This window comes from Anopheles gambiae, chromosome 3, assembly GCF_943734735.2.
Source record: "Anopheles gambiae chromosome 3, idAnoGambNW_F1_1, whole genome shotgun sequence".
Classification (NCBI taxonomy): domain Eukaryota; kingdom Metazoa; phylum Arthropoda; class Insecta; order Diptera; family Culicidae; genus Anopheles; species Anopheles gambiae.
Genome location: NC_064602.1, coordinates 8,832,786 through 8,851,251, shown reverse-complemented (window position 1 = coordinate 8,851,251; position 18,466 = coordinate 8,832,786). Strand labels below are relative to the sequence as shown.

The window sequence follows — 18,466 nt, the reverse complement described above, 5'->3', positions numbered from 1 at the left end:
TTTCTCCACTGCATCAACCGCAGTACAGCAACCCGCCCCATATGGACCCCGGGTGGTGTGCAATTTACACGCAACTAGCGTATCCTTTCGCACAATGCAATTTAACGATCCGTTTTGCTCTTTACGCCTTTCGTTTCTCTCTGTTTGTTTACAAGTCCAGCCAGCCAGCCACAACACAAAAGAAAACCGCAGAAAACGCACATACATTCAAATTACAGGTTGCATTAACACTCTCTGCCATCGATACTTGATCTCCATTAGGCCAGACCGAATGAGCCGAGGGAGGGGGGGGGGGGGGGTTCTGGCTTACCACCAGCCCACCAGTAATAACCCTTTCGGTGCGATCGCATTTCCGCCACCAAGGTCAAGTGACGCGCGAGCGAATCGATCGGTTCGCCGTGCGTACAACGCTCTTGTACGGGGTACGCAAAAATATTGTTATTATTCTTTCGCATATTTGCTGCTTCACCTTGTATGATCGGTCATGATCCGTCGGTGCACAAGACCGCACGCCACACAAGCCAGCTGCTGCACTTGAACGCAAAAGCATTGCGCCACACGCGGTTTTGGTTCTTGTCTGTTTGTGCGGAGCCATCGACAACGGACGAACGTCACTCATCTCAGAACCCGAAGGCTAAATGGGGCGAGGAAAGCACACCAACATCATCATCATCCAAACGTGTGGACGCGCCGAAGGACACAAGTGGAACGAATTCTAGTTGCCGCAAAGGAAGAAAGAAACATGCACCAGACACTTCATCATAATGATAGACCCAGCGGCCAATCCCGGGACCAATGAGACAACGTGGGCTACAAGGTACAACACACAATGCACAATTTTCAAAACGTTCCCTTTTTTGAGAGCGAATTGCAGAGCAGAGGCGCTCTCGAACGAATCCGATTGCGAAGGTCGATGGTGCGTTGGTTGGCGTCAGATGTCACGCCAAAACAAAAGACTGCAGATCGGATTTGTGGCGTGCATTCCGAATCAAACTGAAAGGAAGTACTTATTTGCATACCAGACTTTTGTTCTTGCATGTATGTAACGAGTCTTGGAGCGTTTTCTTTCTTTTTAAGTCCCAGCGCAAACAACACACCCAGTAACACTCGACCCATACATAACTTTTTTGACCGAAAATGAAAAACTTGCACTTCACTCCATTAGCCCAAAATAAACAAACAAAGCTAGTCGGGCTAGTCCATAACGACACACCGACTCCAAACCTAATCTTCTGTTCCACGGGACGCCTGGTGCCGATGTAAACAAAAATCGCAGACAAAACGACAGAAGGAAAAAGCCGAACAGACGCCATTTCCTTGACGAACTTTCTTTCGATGACGGTTGGGAATTGAAAACGTAAATTACTTTTACTTTCCTTCCTTCCTCCCGTGTCGTTTTTGCGCGGTGCGTTGATACTTCCCCGTACTATTCTTCTTCCCACAACAAACCGAACACAGACACAGATCACTACCACCACCATCATCATCATCATCATCATCATCATCATCAACATCGGTGTGATTAAGGTGGATCGAACGATCTACCACCGGAATTAGCAAATCCACTAAATCGCCTCCACCCGATTTGGAGTGATACCCGCGGGGACCGGAGCTTTTGGGGGGAGGTTTTCAATGTAGAAGGGAGTTCAATGTACCTTCCACTGACACTGGCGGAGGCGTTGGCGGAATCGATTTGTGGCCGAGTCTAATTTCCCATCTAATCGCTGTGGTACAACAAAGCGGACGGGGACGAGAGTTTGAGGGAGAAACCACGACGCGAAACGAATTTTTTGGAGCTCCAAAATTAACTCCACCTTCTCCGTCACACTGTGGGCCATCAAATGTGTGGAAAATCCGTAAAATACCCAACTCGGTAGAATCAGCAGCAAAAAAAAAAACAACTAGTCCGGGACGGTGTCGCTTTCGAACCAGTGAAATAGAGAGAAGGGGAAAAAACTATCCCCAATGGATAGTTGAATGAACGGCGTCGTTGGCCCTGTTTTTCGTGTGTTTTACTTCAGAAGCAATTTTCCATCCCATTCAATGTTTGTATGAACACGCTTTTGCGTTGTTGCGTTGTTTGTTACCGCCAACGCCAAGGTGAATATCCACAGCAACGACCCACTTTAGGGTCGTCAGGAAGGCGAAAATCCCCTCTTACCACCACTCCTCTTTCGACATTCTGGATATCTGGAGCAACAGACAGCCAGCAGCAGCACAGGGTAGAAGGGTTCCCGAAAACGAAAAATGTGCAACGACCACAGGGGAAGACATTCGGGTCGGGAAGACCACAACTACCTCAACATAAAAGTCCTCCAACAGATTGGAGGACGGTTGAAGAAGTATGATGGAAGTTACTGCAAAAAAGAGCCTTAATCCCCCTTACCCGTTTCGAAACGGAGAGAGAGAGAGCAGTGTGTGTAAAAGACAAGTTGTTTAGTCAATGTAGGCACACCACACCACACTTTCGAGTTCGATTCGTTGCAGCGAATATTCGCATGTGTGTACGTAAGCTTCTTTCACCTCGAGATTGCTACTTGAAGGCTTGCTAGAAGCTCCAAAAAATCATGTCTCGAAGACACAAAGCCAAGCCAGACCCAATAGGCTTATAGACACACAAAACACACATACACTGAATCGGAGGAGGGTTGGTTTTTTAAGACCTCCGAATCACTGTGCAGAAACCGTTCCACTGTGTATGAACTGACGACTGGTATTAACAAAACAAAAAAAACATCCAAATCGGGTTTCAGGTTTGCGACTCAGCTCCATTGAATTTTGTCAGCCAAGAAATGGGGTCAACAGACATCATTCGGTGAAGACAGTTTGGTAGGGATGATTTGATTCTCTCTTTTTCTATTCCTCTCTCTCCCTCTTCTTGCTATTCAATCGCGAAGAACAGTTGGTTCCTTGCAATAATCCACCACTTTATAGCCTTTTAGCGTGTTGATCAATTGCTGGTTTTGCCATTCTCGCAACTTCCTGTATCCTATCATTGCTACAACTTGAAACACTGCCGCACTGTCTTGATGCGGTCATTGTTGCTGTGTTTGGCCGTGTGTAACAACTTTCTCTCACTTCCGCACGAACGCAAAAACCAAAAATCCCCCAGAAACCTGAAAGTGACAGTGTCCCAAAAGCGTTGCGGAATGAATGATATGGTGCACCCCCCAAAAAAAGATGCAATCAAAGTCACGCCAAAAAAGCGAAACCCCCCCAAAATTGCAGCACACAAACAAACCAAATACTTCCGACGCACGACACAACATCCGCGTAATGTTGATGGTGGTGGCGTGTGTTGTGGTAAAGCAGCAAAGTGTGCAGAAAAATCCAATTCCCCAACGTCATTTGCAAGGCAAGGAGTGGGAGGTAAGTAAGCGATGATAATAGTCCGTGAAGCGTGTCCTATTTTTATCTCCCCTCCCCGCAAGCTTTTCACTCTGTTCACCCTTTCCCATCGCAAAGCTGCTTCCTAGGTTGGTATGATTTTTCATCAAAACAAAACAAACTACCGAATATGAGAAGGCAGCAGCAGCAGCAGCAGCAGCAGCATCGAAGGCTTGCGAAGAGCGCCAACAGGGAGGAACATTTAAAGATTGAGGTTGAATTAAACATGATCGAAACAATCGAAAGTGATTTTCCGCCAAATGTGGTCCACAAAATTACACCGAGGAAATAAAACCTCGAACCCGGGCGTATCGGAAGCGAAACAACGGAGGCAGCAGAAACGGGCGAATGATGAAAGCAAAGCCTGTGAGAGTGAGATATTGAATAATTTTTCCAACGTTTCCCGCACCGCACATGAAGGATAGGAATGGGGGAATTTAGCAAACTGGAAACACGCATCGTGACGGGGGGCCATTTTTAATTTCCACCTGTGCAAACAATCGTTGTTCGCTGATCGCTGTTAATTTCTTCTTATTAAGATGAGTTGTTCGGTACGATTCGGTGGATGTGTTTTACTTTCTTCCTTTTGCTGTGCCAACCCGTTATAAATGAAGTTTCGTTTTCAATTACCCATCCTGGGCTTGCATCATACGAAAGTTTTCGGCGTTTTGTAACGCCAAATTGCTCTTAAACTTAAACTCTTTCCTCCGAGGAGTTGGAGATCGAGAGACGTCAGCAGCAGCCCCAGACGACTGGCTAATGACCTTCGGATTTTGCGCATCTACAACGCATCTTCCACTGCCAGAACACAACCAGTTTTCCAATATCGTTATCGGACAAAACACAGTTTATTTTTTTTGGTTTGCGTCGTTGGATCGTTGAATGACCGGTTTGGCGAGACATTCGAGAAGATCCACTGGCGAGAAGTGTCGGTTGGCCGCGCAGTTTGGTTTTTTGGAACGTAAAACCTGTCGCACATGTGCCACGCTCGAACAGTTGGTGTTGTTGTTGTTGTTGTGTTTTGGATGCTGCCGTGAAGACAACGCGTGTGGAACGTTTTTTGCTCAGCATCATCGCAGTCATAAGGTGCGTGACCTTCACACCAAACCACCGGCTTGTGGGGTACGTGATTGGCATCTCGAGGTGAGCGAAGGATGGGATTTCCATACGGATAAATCCAATCCAATCCACCAAGCGTACCAAGAGGGTGTCTGGCGTTGGAATGGGTCGGTCAATGAATTGTTAGGTGCGAGATGATCAACACACTATTCCAATAGTTCTTGTATCTCCAAATAGGATGGTTCGTAAGGTGATCCAACAGAAGAAAAAAAGTTCAACATTCAGATTCTTCTTGAAGTTTTTTTTGTGGGGTTTGCTGAGTTTATTGCAACATTCTTCCATTGGACATCAATAACCATACAATTCCAAGGTGACCAGCGTTGAAAGCGAGTTTATTGAAAGCATCTCACCCGTCTCCAGGATTGCTGCAACCTCACTCCAATAACTCCATCCATTTGCTTATCTCAAAATCGAACTGGACCTACGCTTACTTACGGTGCAAATCGTATCACAGCTGTCCAAGCACTGACCCTCCTTTCGATCAATTATTGCACCCCGCCCGCGTGCACCACAATCATCCGCCAAATGTCTCGATAAAGTCCACTTGCGTTCGTGGTGTGCTCAGAAGAAAAAAAAACGCGTCACCTTCGAATGCACTATCCCTGTCTGCACACAGCTCCAAGATATCTCCAATGGTCACACATTGCTTTATATTGCAGATCGAATCGCAACACACCAACAAAAAAGCACCTTCAATGCTGCACAGCTGGACCCGAACGCAATGTGTCGTACGCAAAACGCCTCCCCCCCCCCACCCACCGCTCTGTTGCAAGGTAGCTCTCGGCCCCTTCTAAGAGCCCGTTAAGGTTTGTCATAGGCTCGGTGGTAAAACTTACGATCGCCGGCGGCAAGATCATTGCTCAAACGAGATATCACACTGCCCAGCTACGAAGGGAAGGGGAAACTCAACCAGCTCGCCCAGACAGGCTCCTTGCAACAAAAGTGCGCATTGTTTGCCTTCTCTCTAGTTGTCCAGCGCGGAGTGCTGCCCGGGCGAAGTGCTTGGATCATTTCTCAAACACTGCAACCCGCCCGTTGGGTCTCCGGGCAATTGGCGCACGGGGGTAGGCAAAGCAGGGGGAGCAGGGTTCGGTGTAGAAAGAAAGACACCGACGTTAAATGTGCGACACGTACACGTCCACCGGTGCCACGATCTACGGAATCGTTAATCGTCTTATAACCTGCGGAGATCGCGCAATCCAAGGGTATGGTGGAGCACGCGGGGAGGTTGGTTTTGCTTACCAGGACAGGAAAAGAAGAAGAAGAAGAAAAACACTCGTATATCTACACTGCATTCGCCACGCTGCACAAAACAAACCACACCAAACCAACAAAAAATGGCACCGACCCATGGGCACCGATTTTTGCACCCAAGATCACCTCCAATTCCTTCGACAACCCAAGTTCGAAGTCTGTCAGTGTGTCCAGAAATTGAAACCGCGTCGCGTAACGAAACGGCCGAAAAATGGTAACAAAAACACCAACAAAAAGATACCTTTTAGAGTGCTTGCCCTGGTGGTGGTCAATACGAGCTGACAATTATGAACTGCAACCTACTGCTGCAGCGGTGCACACCATTGCATAATGCAGGCGTAGCTGCTGCTGTGGAGTTGTTTTACACACACACACACACACACACATACACACACACACACACACACACTTCAACTGCAGCTTCGCCACCACTGCATGGTGAAGAGGGGGGATGTGCATAGCCTTATCACAACGTCTCGTGTCCTCTCTGTTTTGCGACAGCGCCTTATGACATTTTGCCAAAGATCATGCTGTGTGCCGCTGCGTTTGCACGCTGCTTTGGCAAATTTGCATACAGAACTTAGGTACTGTCAACCGGTCTTCCCGCCTGTCGGTGGGGCGTGTGCGAGCGAGTGTCTAATGCCTTCTTCTTTGGATGCGCTTCGGAAGCGTGTTGTGAGGTGAAGAGAAAAACAGGGTACGGTGGTGTCGATGGCGTGCTTAACTGCGCAACGCAGTGGAGACAGACATTTGCCTACCAGCGCTGGGACAATCGTACTTATAGATTAACCGGTTTTGTTCTTTTCGATCTTTTTTTGCCAAGCGATGTGAGAGGCAGAGGAGCTCGTGTTCGAATGGAGGAGAGTACGTTGAAGAAGGCTAGAAGTAGGTAGGAAGTGATTGCATTAATAATGCTAATGTAAGCTAGAATGGAAAACGGTGCTTTGCCTTTCTATTTTTCGTCTTTTTTGTTGTTGTTGAAGAAAGTCCTATGTAGCTCTCATGTTGTTCTTATTCTTCTTATTTCACAAAAAGCTAGGAGCTACATTATACAACCATTACCATACAGTAGGTACTAAAACCCCTGCAGCAACATCAATTTGTTCGTCACTCAATTTAATGTGATGTGAACAAGAGCTGCTCAACTAGAATATTAATTGCCGGATCTAGTCCGTAGGTACATCGAACCTTGCGACGGATCAGCAAGGATGAAGATAATTAGATACGCGCGGAGAGGAAGCACAGCAACTCCTCTTCTGATGGTGATTACCGTACAGCCGTGTAGGATCAAAGTGCTACAAAGTGGTGCTTTAATTACCCGTATCTACTCTTCTTGCAATTATTTGTCTAACAATACGTTCGGCAATAGATATGTATACATTAACGCCAGTTCCAAAAATACACGCACAAAATACACTTGTCAGAGGAAGCGGACGGGTGACGGTGCACGTTCCGCTTCTTCTAAACCGCACAGAAACGAAGGAAAGCATTAAAAACAAAACAAAGACGAGTTGACCTGCTGAGAAAACCTGTCCCTGCCTGCGTGTCGATCGAGGGCTGGTGCACTAGGTACACGATGCAGCAGGCCCCGCGCACGCATATCTAACTCACACCAGACACACACACACATTCACACCAAAAACCGGCCGTGAAGTGGCTGTGGCATGGCTATACTACACACATACAACAGCAACCCCTTCGTCTCGATCGGAGACAAGTTTTGAAGATCGAACAGCAAGCAACGAACCCCAAAGGCAACACAAAATGAAGAAAACTCAGCGCCCCGGAGTTTGGGTCCTTCTTGAAGTTGGTTTGAAAGGTGGCACAGATAAGCACAGCCAGCGGCGGTAGAATTAGAAACAGTCTCACTCCTCTGGAATACACATACACACACACCGAGAGTGAGGGACACCACACGCTACGCACACTCTTTTCGCTCGGTCACTCGTTGTACTCGGGCCCGTGTGATGTCCGCGCACACCGAAAACGAACACCAAACACTACACCGCGACCACTTTCATCTTGCAGAGCGAGCGCGCGCGCGTTTGCACTTTCGAGCCCCTTTTCGCACAACCCTGCAATTAGCTCGCACGGGAAGGAACGGCGACTTCAACGCTGCAGCAAGCGACGAAAGCTACCTTACTCTCTCGCTTCCCCGTTTTCGCGACCGCGTGCACTTGCACGAATGAGGGCGTACCGCGAGATGATCACAATCTCACGCGAATTCAATCTTTCTGTTGCTGCTTCCAGCTTGGGCTTGGAACTTGGCTGCCTTTGTTATGTGACACTGCCTTTTCACTGCGGAACACACGGGAAGGGAAGCACTGCGAAGCGAACGAGGGACGGAGGAGATGATGATCAGTATGTTGTGGCGATCTTAACTTTCGAAATCGAATCCCCAAATTGACCATCTCGCTTCGGGAACACAACTGGGCAGGTGGTGATCAGTCACGATCGAACTCTCCGTTTTACGCTCAATTTACTTCTCTCTGTCCCTCACATGTAATTGCTTGACGTGTCACTGAATTTTACGTGTCACAATCACACGCTGTTTGCTTGCTCGTAATAAACGCCAAAACGCTCATACAATTTTCTTCATGTTTCCACAGTTTTGCAAATGGTTCCTAATACATTCAAAACACACACACACACACATATGCGCACAAACACTGCCAAACACTAACCAAAGTGGGAACAGGACCACCAAACGAAGGGAGAAACACACAACCACGGGTCCGACAAAACTGGACGGTTCACGCGGACGGTACAAAGTGTACGTCCGAAGTGTACGACAGAAACGCAACAACTAAGCCCTCCACATCCGAAACCCGTGCCATCAAAACATGGGCACTCTCGCTCGCCTTTTCTCTCTCTCTCTCTCGCTCGCTCTTACGCTCTCATGCTGGTTCCGTTTCGATCATGCTCGAACATGAACGCGTGCGAACCACGCACACAGCCACAGAGCCGGAGAGCATAAAGATGGTTGGCACCTTCACAACCACAAGCCCGTCGTTGCAGCGACAACAGCCGCAGTCAGATCAACACGGGAGCGAAGAGAGCGATCATCATGCTTCCAAAAGTTAAGCTTCTGAAGAGGGTGAACCACCACCAACCAAAGGCAGCAGCAGCGCAACTTCAGACGAACTCCCCAGGTTCCCGAACTCCAGAGAAGAGAGCTCTTGGGAGGATCAAGAATCGAGACAAATCTCCTGACCCATCCGCAGCTCGAAGAATCAACTCTTCTTCCTTCGCCGCAACGTCCCGAAGGCTGCAGGTCAGATTAAGGCCCTCCCTCTTGAACAAGTCTTGCTCGATCAAGTCTGATCGTGTGCAGCGTTCGTCTTCTTGGAGGGATATATGTAGCAAAAGTGGATGCTCTCTTTGTCCGCGTGTGAACGACCAGGCAATACACACAACAGGTCGATCGTACCGTTCCCGAAGAGGGTGGTAGTGTTTGGTGCGGCCCAAAGAGGTGAATCAAACACGGCACAGGGTGGCGCGTTCTACCCCTACTACCGCGGGGGATAGGAGGTTTCTTCTTCGCACAAACCAAGTAGCTGTAGGCGCAGAAACGGGAGAAAGAGCGAGCGAATGACCGAACTTTACATACGAGTTGGTGAGCTTTGCTCTCGGCTTTTGGAGCAGGCAGCTGGTGTATGCGTGTCTCCGCGGTACTATCTATACCACTTCAAATGGTTTCTCTTCTCTAGCCCGCAGTGCGCACGGTTCCAGTGCTCCCGGAGTGTATGCTACGAACACATGCAAACGACCCCCACAGGGAACAGGTCTTCTCGAGATGGGCGATGGAAAGCCGCATAAAGAAAAGGTGACGGGAGGTAGCAAGCGAGGACTTGCAAGAAGGGAAGAAAACCATTCCCCCTATCTCTTTTTCGCACCCGTACCCGATCGTTTGAGCGCACATTCGTACACAGGGCCACTACCCACCAAAAGGGGGTTTGGTACTTGAGGGAAAGATTACAATAAAAACATGATCTTTCATTGTTGTTACCGCTTACAAACGGAGAACTAAGCGCTTTGCGTAGTAAAGTGTGTGGTACACAAGCATGATTAAGTGATTGTCACAAAAAAGTGATCATAAGATCAGACGAAAGAGGGAGTTCGGGATGGAAACTAGACACAGAAAGATAAATAGAAGAGCTGGCGGAACGTAGAGTAGATGGTGAAACCTTCATGATCCATTTATCTTTTTTGTGTGTGTGTGTGTGTGTGTGTGTATCTTTTTTTTAGCATGTTGGGGGTGTGTGCGATTGGACTCAGCTTCAGAAAGGGGTCACTGCACTCCACGCATTAAAGGGGTACAAAACGATCAATGAGTACTATTCCCACCGGAGTTTTCGATTAAGGTTTTTGTAAGGATTTAATCAGACGAGTTAACTTACGCACTACTAGAGAGCTCCCAATGATTTCCATTCAACTTACCTGGAAAGAGATCAAGAACAAGAAAATACATTAATATTACTGAGGCACTCTCATATAGGAAACGATACTTCTAGAAAGATTATGAAATAAACCACTAAAATGATGCAATCCGATCCCGTTTCTCAATGTTGAAAGGCACAAATAGCTGCGAAAAAAAGGGTTCCATCCTTTTTGCCATTTTCTTTGTGTCTGGAGCCAGCAAAACATTCCGTCTGCGAAACAGGCCATTGAACCGATCACAACAACACAAAACCCGCACTCGCTCGCTTGCAGATACATTTGGTTTTAGTTTATTTCCTTTCTTAACACGCTCTTCGCCATAAAAAAGGAAACCCAAATGTGCAAATATTATCAACCCCCGGTACAGCTCCAGAAGGTTCACCGTAAACACACATTCATCCCGATGATCCCGAAACGGTCGCAGTGATTGTTGTTATTAGTACGGCATCGGTTGGTGTCCGTGTGAAATGATGACGTGCTGCATAATAAATAATCTTCACCCGTTTTATGCACTGGCAATGACATCTTTACCAAAAATGTTGCCTTTCTGGGAGCAGCGGTGCTTGTCAGGGTATTTTATTAGCACATAAAATTGGATGACATAACGTCAGTGGAAGCTGTTCATATGTACGATAAGATTAATTTTAAATGAATAGGAGTATCTGCGGCTTTAGTGGATGAGTTAAAATCAAACTTGAAGCCATTCTAGGCCATATTTTAACCTTTCACCATGTATAAAGTTCGTTCTTGCTTGTGTGTTCTGCTAAATTTGCCCAAAAGGGTTTCCTACAAAGCGACCCAAATGCAGTATGAACACCTGGGCAGGAACTAAGCGCCAAGTTGCACCGCCCGGACCAACCAAAACCACCAGCAAATCCCATTTCAGTGCCTAACAGCAACATGGAAAACAACCACCAACTGTACTAGCAGGAATTACTCAAACCTAATGACTTGTTGTCTCCTCCAAGGGTGGCTGCCAGCACATACTCCAGAAAGGTTTACAATTCTTTACTTTCAGCTTTCAAGCCTGGGTACCGCGAGAGCTCGCTGCAAAAACAAGCTAAGTAAATTGTTATGAGCTGCTAATTGGGAAGCCAACTGCAAGCAAGCAAACAGACCCGACCACTGAACCCCGCCGGGCGTGATCGCGATGATAAGCCACTTAACGAAAGGGTGGGGTAGGATCAGGAAGGAACTGGACGGTCAACGGTTAATGCAATAATGGTTGCGGCGGAACTGACACAACAACAAAGCATTTGCGGGGTAGATATGGTTTAGTTGCCAGCGCAGCAAACGCCGGAGTTTATAAAGAGATCGGATCCGGCCCTGCGAGTGAGATAAGTGCAGCAACACAACCAATGTGTCATAGGTTTTGGTGGTGAAGGGTGGTGATCGTTCTTACGGGCTCACAAAAACCTCACCAGCAGTCAGACTATGCCTACAGGAGGTATTTTAATAAAGGTATGGTATTAAGTTAATTAAAAAAGTGTACTCTCGGTATGATTTAATAGCTCGTTCTTACGAAAAGAAAGGTAATTGGAGCTGTGCTGGAACGAATAAGGCGTAGCTAATTATGTGCATGGGTAGCAATGTACTTTCTTTTAACAGAAACATAACTTATTACCTTCTCAGAATGTCTTTTGCGATCAACAACGAATTCTTTTGTAAGTGCTACATTCACTTGTTTGTGTCGCTCGTAAAATCTTCATTGTTATAAGCATCTTTATTGTTGCTTATCGAGGCAAAGGCTACGACGTACCCAACCATAAGAAGTTCTGTATGCATACAATTTAAACATCAGCAAAACCTCGCTGCTTCTTTCTCCTGCTGAACTTCTTGCCCGGTGCACGGAGTTTGCAGCAAACCAACCACTTCACACACAAAATCCTGTTGCTGGCTGACGTCAATATTCAATACACCTTTGCGAACTGCGACAGTCTGGGTAGCCCTTTTGCCTTGGTTCTCTCTCTCTCTCTTTGTCCCCTACCCTACCATTCGCCTCGCAACCGGGTCGCACCAGAAGAACCGGACCGGGAACATCACGACCTCAGCATCTCGGTCGAACCGCTCGGTCGAACTCTCGCAGCATATCTCGGAGAAAAGGAGTATTGGATGATCATTTGAATAATTTATTGAAATTGATTTCACAACACCTTGGGTTCGGGGGAGTTCGGTGCACTGGGTCCCACGCCTTATTGCTGTGTGCGCAAAAATGGCACCGAAATGGTGTTGCAGTTTTGCGCCGGGTGTCGTGCAAAGGTGCTGCAGGAAGGGAAAGACAAAAAGCATTGCAAACGGCACAATTTTCTCGTCCCAAAGGCTGGAATGGGGCTTTGATCAAGAAATGGGTTTAGTCCCTGGGTTCAGGTTACTCCGAACATTGAGCTAATCTTCTTAGATGATGTTCAGAGAATGAGCTTATTGACTTAAGAGCAATTGTAGCAATTTGTTGAATAACTCCAACAATCCAGAACGTATCGTCATTTTATTCCAGACACACGAAATCCAAGAATCTTTAAACAAGTCGGATGATAAAAGTAGGGAAAAACTGGGAACGACAAGAGGAATAAATTATTTCGAATCGTCTCTAATTACGCCTATTCACCGAGAACAAGGTCAACGCACCAAGCGAACGACATATGGCTCACACGTGCATTAGAAATAAACTCCATTTCGATTCGTCGGAAATGTCGGTTTCCCTGGTTCGTTGAAAACCAAACAAAAAACGAACGGAGGAAAAAGGTCTCACACGTAAAAGAACAATTTCCATACAGCTTTATTTCACCTCGGTTTCGTTTGAGGGGCAATCTACCAAAATCCCAAGGGACGAGACAGACAAAGACGCTTCATCCAGTCCCGAGCGAAGAGTATTCGCCCAACAAAAAGAACCATAAATGTCGATCTTCTTCGATGATGCTGATGATGATGATGCGCAAGAATGAACTTTCTTCCCCCGATTCGTCAACGCTCTTTTCCGCTCCATCATCTATCATTCCGCTTCTTCTCCCAGTGCCGCTTAAAACGAACTGATAATAATCTCACACCACCACAGTGCCCAGCACCAGAGCTCGAAAAGCTCGACCAATAAAACTTTGCGATGGTCCGTAACCACCGGTGAGTGTGGAATTATCCTCACCAAACAAATCAACTCACCCTCGAAAACGAAACGTGAAGCGAGGAGGTCTTCCGGATAAACGCGCCACCCCGCCAACAGCTGGGCACATTTGGCCTTTTGCGGAAGAGGGCAGCAGACAACTCATCAAATATCTGCCCCGATTATGCTCCGTCAGCGAGCTCGAATGGTTCGAGACGGAAAAGTACGCCAAAGCGCGTCACAGCATGCAGTCGGAGCAGGAGTCCTTAAGATTAAACCTTTGGGGAAAGGAACGAAATATGCGTACTGTCCCTCTACTGCTGCTGCTGCTGCTGCTCGTTTTCGTGCAAACCGCAGTGCAAGAGGAGAAAGAATAAAATATATTACCACCGTAAAACGTCTGTTTTCCCTCCCCTCTTCCCTGGAGGAGGTATGTAAAAAATAAAGAGGAACAAAGTTAAGAGACCTCAACATTGACCCGTAGAACAATAAATTTAAACGCATGCATCAGCGACGAACCCATCGCCGTAGAAGACGTGTACGGGGCGAGCACAACCACAAACGACAGCCGACGGTAGTAAAACTCATCGCATTTAAAATTTTCAATTCCATCACCCACTTCGGCCCCCATCCGGCAGCCGGGCAGAGGGGGCACCTGAACCATCGGCGCGTCCGAAATTCATCGTATTTATGGTCGCACCAGAAAGGTTTCTACCGTTTTTCTCGGAATGATTTTCATGTTTCAATTCCATAAAATACGATACGAAGCGGGAGAGGGCATCGTGCTGAACTTTGGTACAGCGATCAAGATCTCCCGATCCCGGAACCCAGCGCACACAAAAAAGGTCCAGATTGATTAATAAAAAGCAAAAGAGAAACATCTGTTATTCTAATAGGGTTTGATTTAGAAGCGATATAAAACTGTGAATGAATGTTAATAATATGCAAATCGTTTACAAATTCATAGAAAATAAGTGTAGTTTACAGAGATGGTGGATAAGTTAGCTTCACAAGGTCTTCGGACTTCGGCAACGCCAGCACAAAGCTCGGCGCGTAAGCATTGAGCTCTCCTCCAATTACTTCGTCCACAATACAATTTGCAAACAAATTAACCATAAACACATAAACACAAGTCAGTGAAGGACATGCTTCATTTGTGCGCTTGCATTTAGGGACCGGACGCATGTCGCGCACAGTTCGAACCAAATTAACTTCCCAAAAACTCGTTGCTTCCGCCGTCGTATGCGCAAAGCTGCAGAGCAAAAATACTAATTGAAACAACAGGTGCACCTTCTCAAAACTGAAAAAACACACACACACAAACAACATTTCCGGTGGTAAACATTCATCCACGGTCACGGCAAAAGGAACTGGTGGCAGGCGGTTAGGTACCTTTTGCCCGTTCTTTCCCTTTCGCAAATCTCTGCAGCAACGCTGGTGCTCTGTTCTGCATATTTGTCTGACAAAAATAGACATCAACATCAACACATCACACTGTCCATGATCATTAGACGCGCCGACGGCAGCAGCAGCGGCAGCATCGAACCTGCGCGCTTGGGGGAATCGTTTGTTCGCAAAAGGCTAATGACGCTAATTAGAAACCATGTGGCAGGAGACAGTGTGTTTTTGGCACACGACCCCTTTCCGGTTTTTCCCCCCGTTTCGGTGCTGCTTTTGCATATGCGTCTGCTAAGCACGGTTCCTATCTTACAACGCTTGGAAGGTTTCATGGACGAGGTTAAACTCGTTACGGTTTTTATGGGAGAGAGAGAGAGAAAGAATGCAATCTACGATAATCGATCGTCCCTTGAAGCTCAAATCGTTTGGCTTCCGCATCTTGATGATCTTAGGGATGTAGTTTTTGTTGTTTGTAGTTGTTATTACTTATTATTCTTTCTATTTGTTATAACATAACCCTCTACACAATGATTAACCAGGTCGAAACCAGCTCAGCTCGCGATGAATCACCGCGCAGCATTGCGAAATGTTGAATGAAAGGCACAGACCGAGATAGAAAAGAAAGCAGCAAAAACAAACACTTTCGCCTTTCTCGGCATTGATGTAACGTACACCTAATCAACAACGCACGCTGATGACTTCCTCTCACGACTCTGCAGCTGACCTGCTTAGCAGACACGGTACGGATTATTATGCCTGTTTTGCTGCCCTCGTCGTCCACAGCTGAGATCGAAAGGATATGGCTGATGCACACGATTAAGCTGCAAATTACTGCTCATCGCCGATAAACTACCTATACCTATGCAGTGAGGAGCGAATGATTTGGTGCTGCAGCACTCGCACAGCTCAAACTACTTCCCACTGCCACAAGCGGGGCACGTGTGCGCCCCGTGCGGATCGTGAGTCATTAAGAGGTGCGAACAGAAAGAAAAGAGCACACACACAAATGATATTACAAACTCTGGCTGTAGATCAAACTGTGCGAGCTGTACTCGTGCCGAGTGGGAAAGGAGAGACAGAAAGGCTTCAGACTCATCACGAACCAGCCGGAAAATGTGGCATGACGCAGTGAAACATCGGAAAAAAAACCAGGTACGAGGTACGAGGAAGAGGAAGTTGCGTCTGGGGCCGTTTTGTTTCAGCCCTCGGCGGCACATTGCATGATGGTAAACAATTTTAAAAAATGTGTGCCATTTTTAGATCCGCACACAGACCGACCGATCGTTCGTTGATGACGGGGGGTGAGAACACTCTCGCGCACAAGGGTTGGCGGGGGCTCCGGTTTTATTATTTTGCCCCGGTACATTATCAATGCAAATTGCGAAGATACGTTAAGTGGTTTATCTGATCGCAGGGAATGGTTCTTGATTAGTGAAATGAATATTTCATTCATTGGCTAATGAAAGCAAATGGAATTGTAGCTTCCACAATTATCTTGTTTTCAGTGTTTCATCTCCATTTGAGGCGTCCGTGTGTTGAGGAATTTTCCCGTTGTGGGCTCTGGGCCCAACGCCACACCCTTATTATCCGCATTCCTGCACTGCATCGTAAAGAAGGATTTTTTTTGTTTGAAAAAGGCACCACCGATTACCATGCAGAATTGAGTTATTCTTCACATTTTACTCAACACAAAACCCATCAGCGCAAACAAGCACTCTCCTAAAGCGAAAAAGTAACGAAACGAAATTAGTAATTGATAACACATATGGCTTACCCAACCAGGTCCCAGGATCGCCCTAACCATTTAAAAGAAATTGGTATTTGGTAACACATTTGTCACGGATCCTCCCCGGGATCTCATTGCAGGTTTGGTGGCATTTCATTAACGAAAAATTAGTTCCGCCTTGGGCGCACAAAACCTACCCACAGTCATTGTACGCCCGAGAGAGGATGGAAAGGAATGCTACAAAGGAATGCATTCTCAGTTGCATTCTATTCCTCAGAGACAACACTGCTTTGTGTATATGCGTCTGTGTGTGTGTGTGCCTGTAGCAAAGGCCATTAAAATAAACTTTCCTTTCAACAGCAGAACAAAGCAGCAAAACGGAGGCTGAAAGGATTTAATACCTGCCCGGGATAAGCGGTTGCAATTGCCGTACGCTGTCCTGAAGCCAGTGCGGCGCAAAAGCTGCCTGTCAGCACAGGCTGCCACCACCAACCTGCTCACCTGCTGCCCCGTTGACCGATATCCTTCCAGCAGGAAAGTTTTGCCCCGTCAAGAAAGGTGCAGATAAGAAGTCCCAAGTCTACACACCATACCACCCAAACACCGAGAAGCGCCAATGCGGTAAGAAGGCCTACAGCGGATGCCTCCTACTTGAGCACGGTTGCAGCCCGGGAACATCCGGTTGTGTTGCAGTCGTTGCCGAGCAGGGAGCAGGGACACTTTCCTTCCCACTCTCACACACACGCACCCATAGCAAGAACCGTTGTGCCTGACATAAATTAATCCCTCTTCAGGATGACTCGAAGGCACTAGGAGTGGCATACACACACCCTTGGTCTATGGCACACGAAAGGCAAAAAAAGGTTGCACAAATAGAAAAGGCAAACAGCTTCTGAAGGCACAAATAAAAAGAAGGGCAACTACGCTTTGAAAGCGGGACAAAACGGGCAATGAAGGGCAGGTAAATGCTGTCATCATAACGCCACCGCTACCAACAAACAAACTGCACACACAAGCACACACAGAGTGTAATAAGGAATTAACCTGTCTTCTTAAAGGTTCCCTTTCCTGCTAACCTTCAAACCATAGCGTTCCGTTTTTCATAATGGACTGCCCATAAAGCGAGCTTATATCGTACGGGAATGCTTATCTCACTGCAATGACCTTGGGGGACAGGTTACACAGGAGGATAGGGATGGCTTGTGGCTTAAAAAAACTAATCTCAGGCAAGCACTTAACAGGTGCTAAAGCAATAGAAACGTCAATTGGATGCAATCCTAGGTGAAAAGAGTAAGAGCTTTAGCGTCCTTAGACTTTCAATTTGTGTACAAAAAACATAAAACGATTCTAAGGGACCTTACCGAGCAAGAAAAAAAGGGCAAGTCATTTGTAGTAATAAAAGACTGTAGGACAGCTTCACTTGCTATCCTGAAATATTTCCAAGATTCAATAATAATAAAATAAAAAATGGCATAGAAACAAGTGTCCACATCGTCTTCAAATTTCATTTCTTTTTAGCTGTTACAAGGTACATCATCTTGAGGTCGCTTCACGAAGTCTAATCGGATCACCTTCTATACGACTTCTATACGCTGAAAGAAACCCGCCCCAGTCCCAGACAGGAACCACTTGGATCCTTTGCCTGGAACTTACTTACTTGGATTATTGTTGTACTCGGGCCATATCGTTGCCAGCTGACAGCCAAGCGCACGGCGATTCAAACTTCTGCAGCAGGACCACTTCCGGCCCAACCAAAGGCCCAGATGGTAGCTGAACGATTTCGGACTATACTCTTCGCAGACTGTTTGGAGGAAGGAAGGAAAAACATAACATGAAATCGTAACATCACACCGCTTGACAAGGATGCTCTCGGGCCTCTCCCTCCCTTTCCTACCTTTCCGAATCGAGGAGATCCACTCGGTACGTTCCTTCTCGCTGTCCGCCACTAGATACAGCGTGTACTGGGGCAGTGTCGTACCCGGGTAGATGCCGTCACTTTCGCAGTATCCTACTTGAAACGGATAGCCCTGGATGGTGGGAACGAAAAA

At 46.9% G+C, this 18,466-nt stretch overlaps 1 protein-coding gene across 7 annotated transcripts in view; it reads right to left on the bottom strand.

The window, feature by feature from the left end:
- The window catches only part of LOC1277670 (tyrosine-protein kinase Btk), a 72,136-nt gene that overhangs the window by 38,636 nt on the left and 15,034 nt on the right, over nucleotides 1-18,466 (bottom strand). For 6 of the 7 annotated variants that reach the window (XM_061656247.1, XM_061656244.1, XM_061656245.1 and 3 more), the window contains 2 exons: nucleotides 18,313-18,445; nucleotides 18,076-18,219 (listed from right to left, as the gene is read on the bottom strand). In XM_061656247.1, coding sequence (XP_061512231.1) covers nucleotides 18,076-18,219; nucleotides 18,313-18,445 — 277 coding nt within the window. Of the gene's footprint in view, nucleotides 1-8,444; nucleotides 8,586-18,075; nucleotides 18,220-18,312; nucleotides 18,446-18,466 lie in introns of those variants that run through there. The other variant, XM_061656249.1, reaches the window with a different exon arrangement.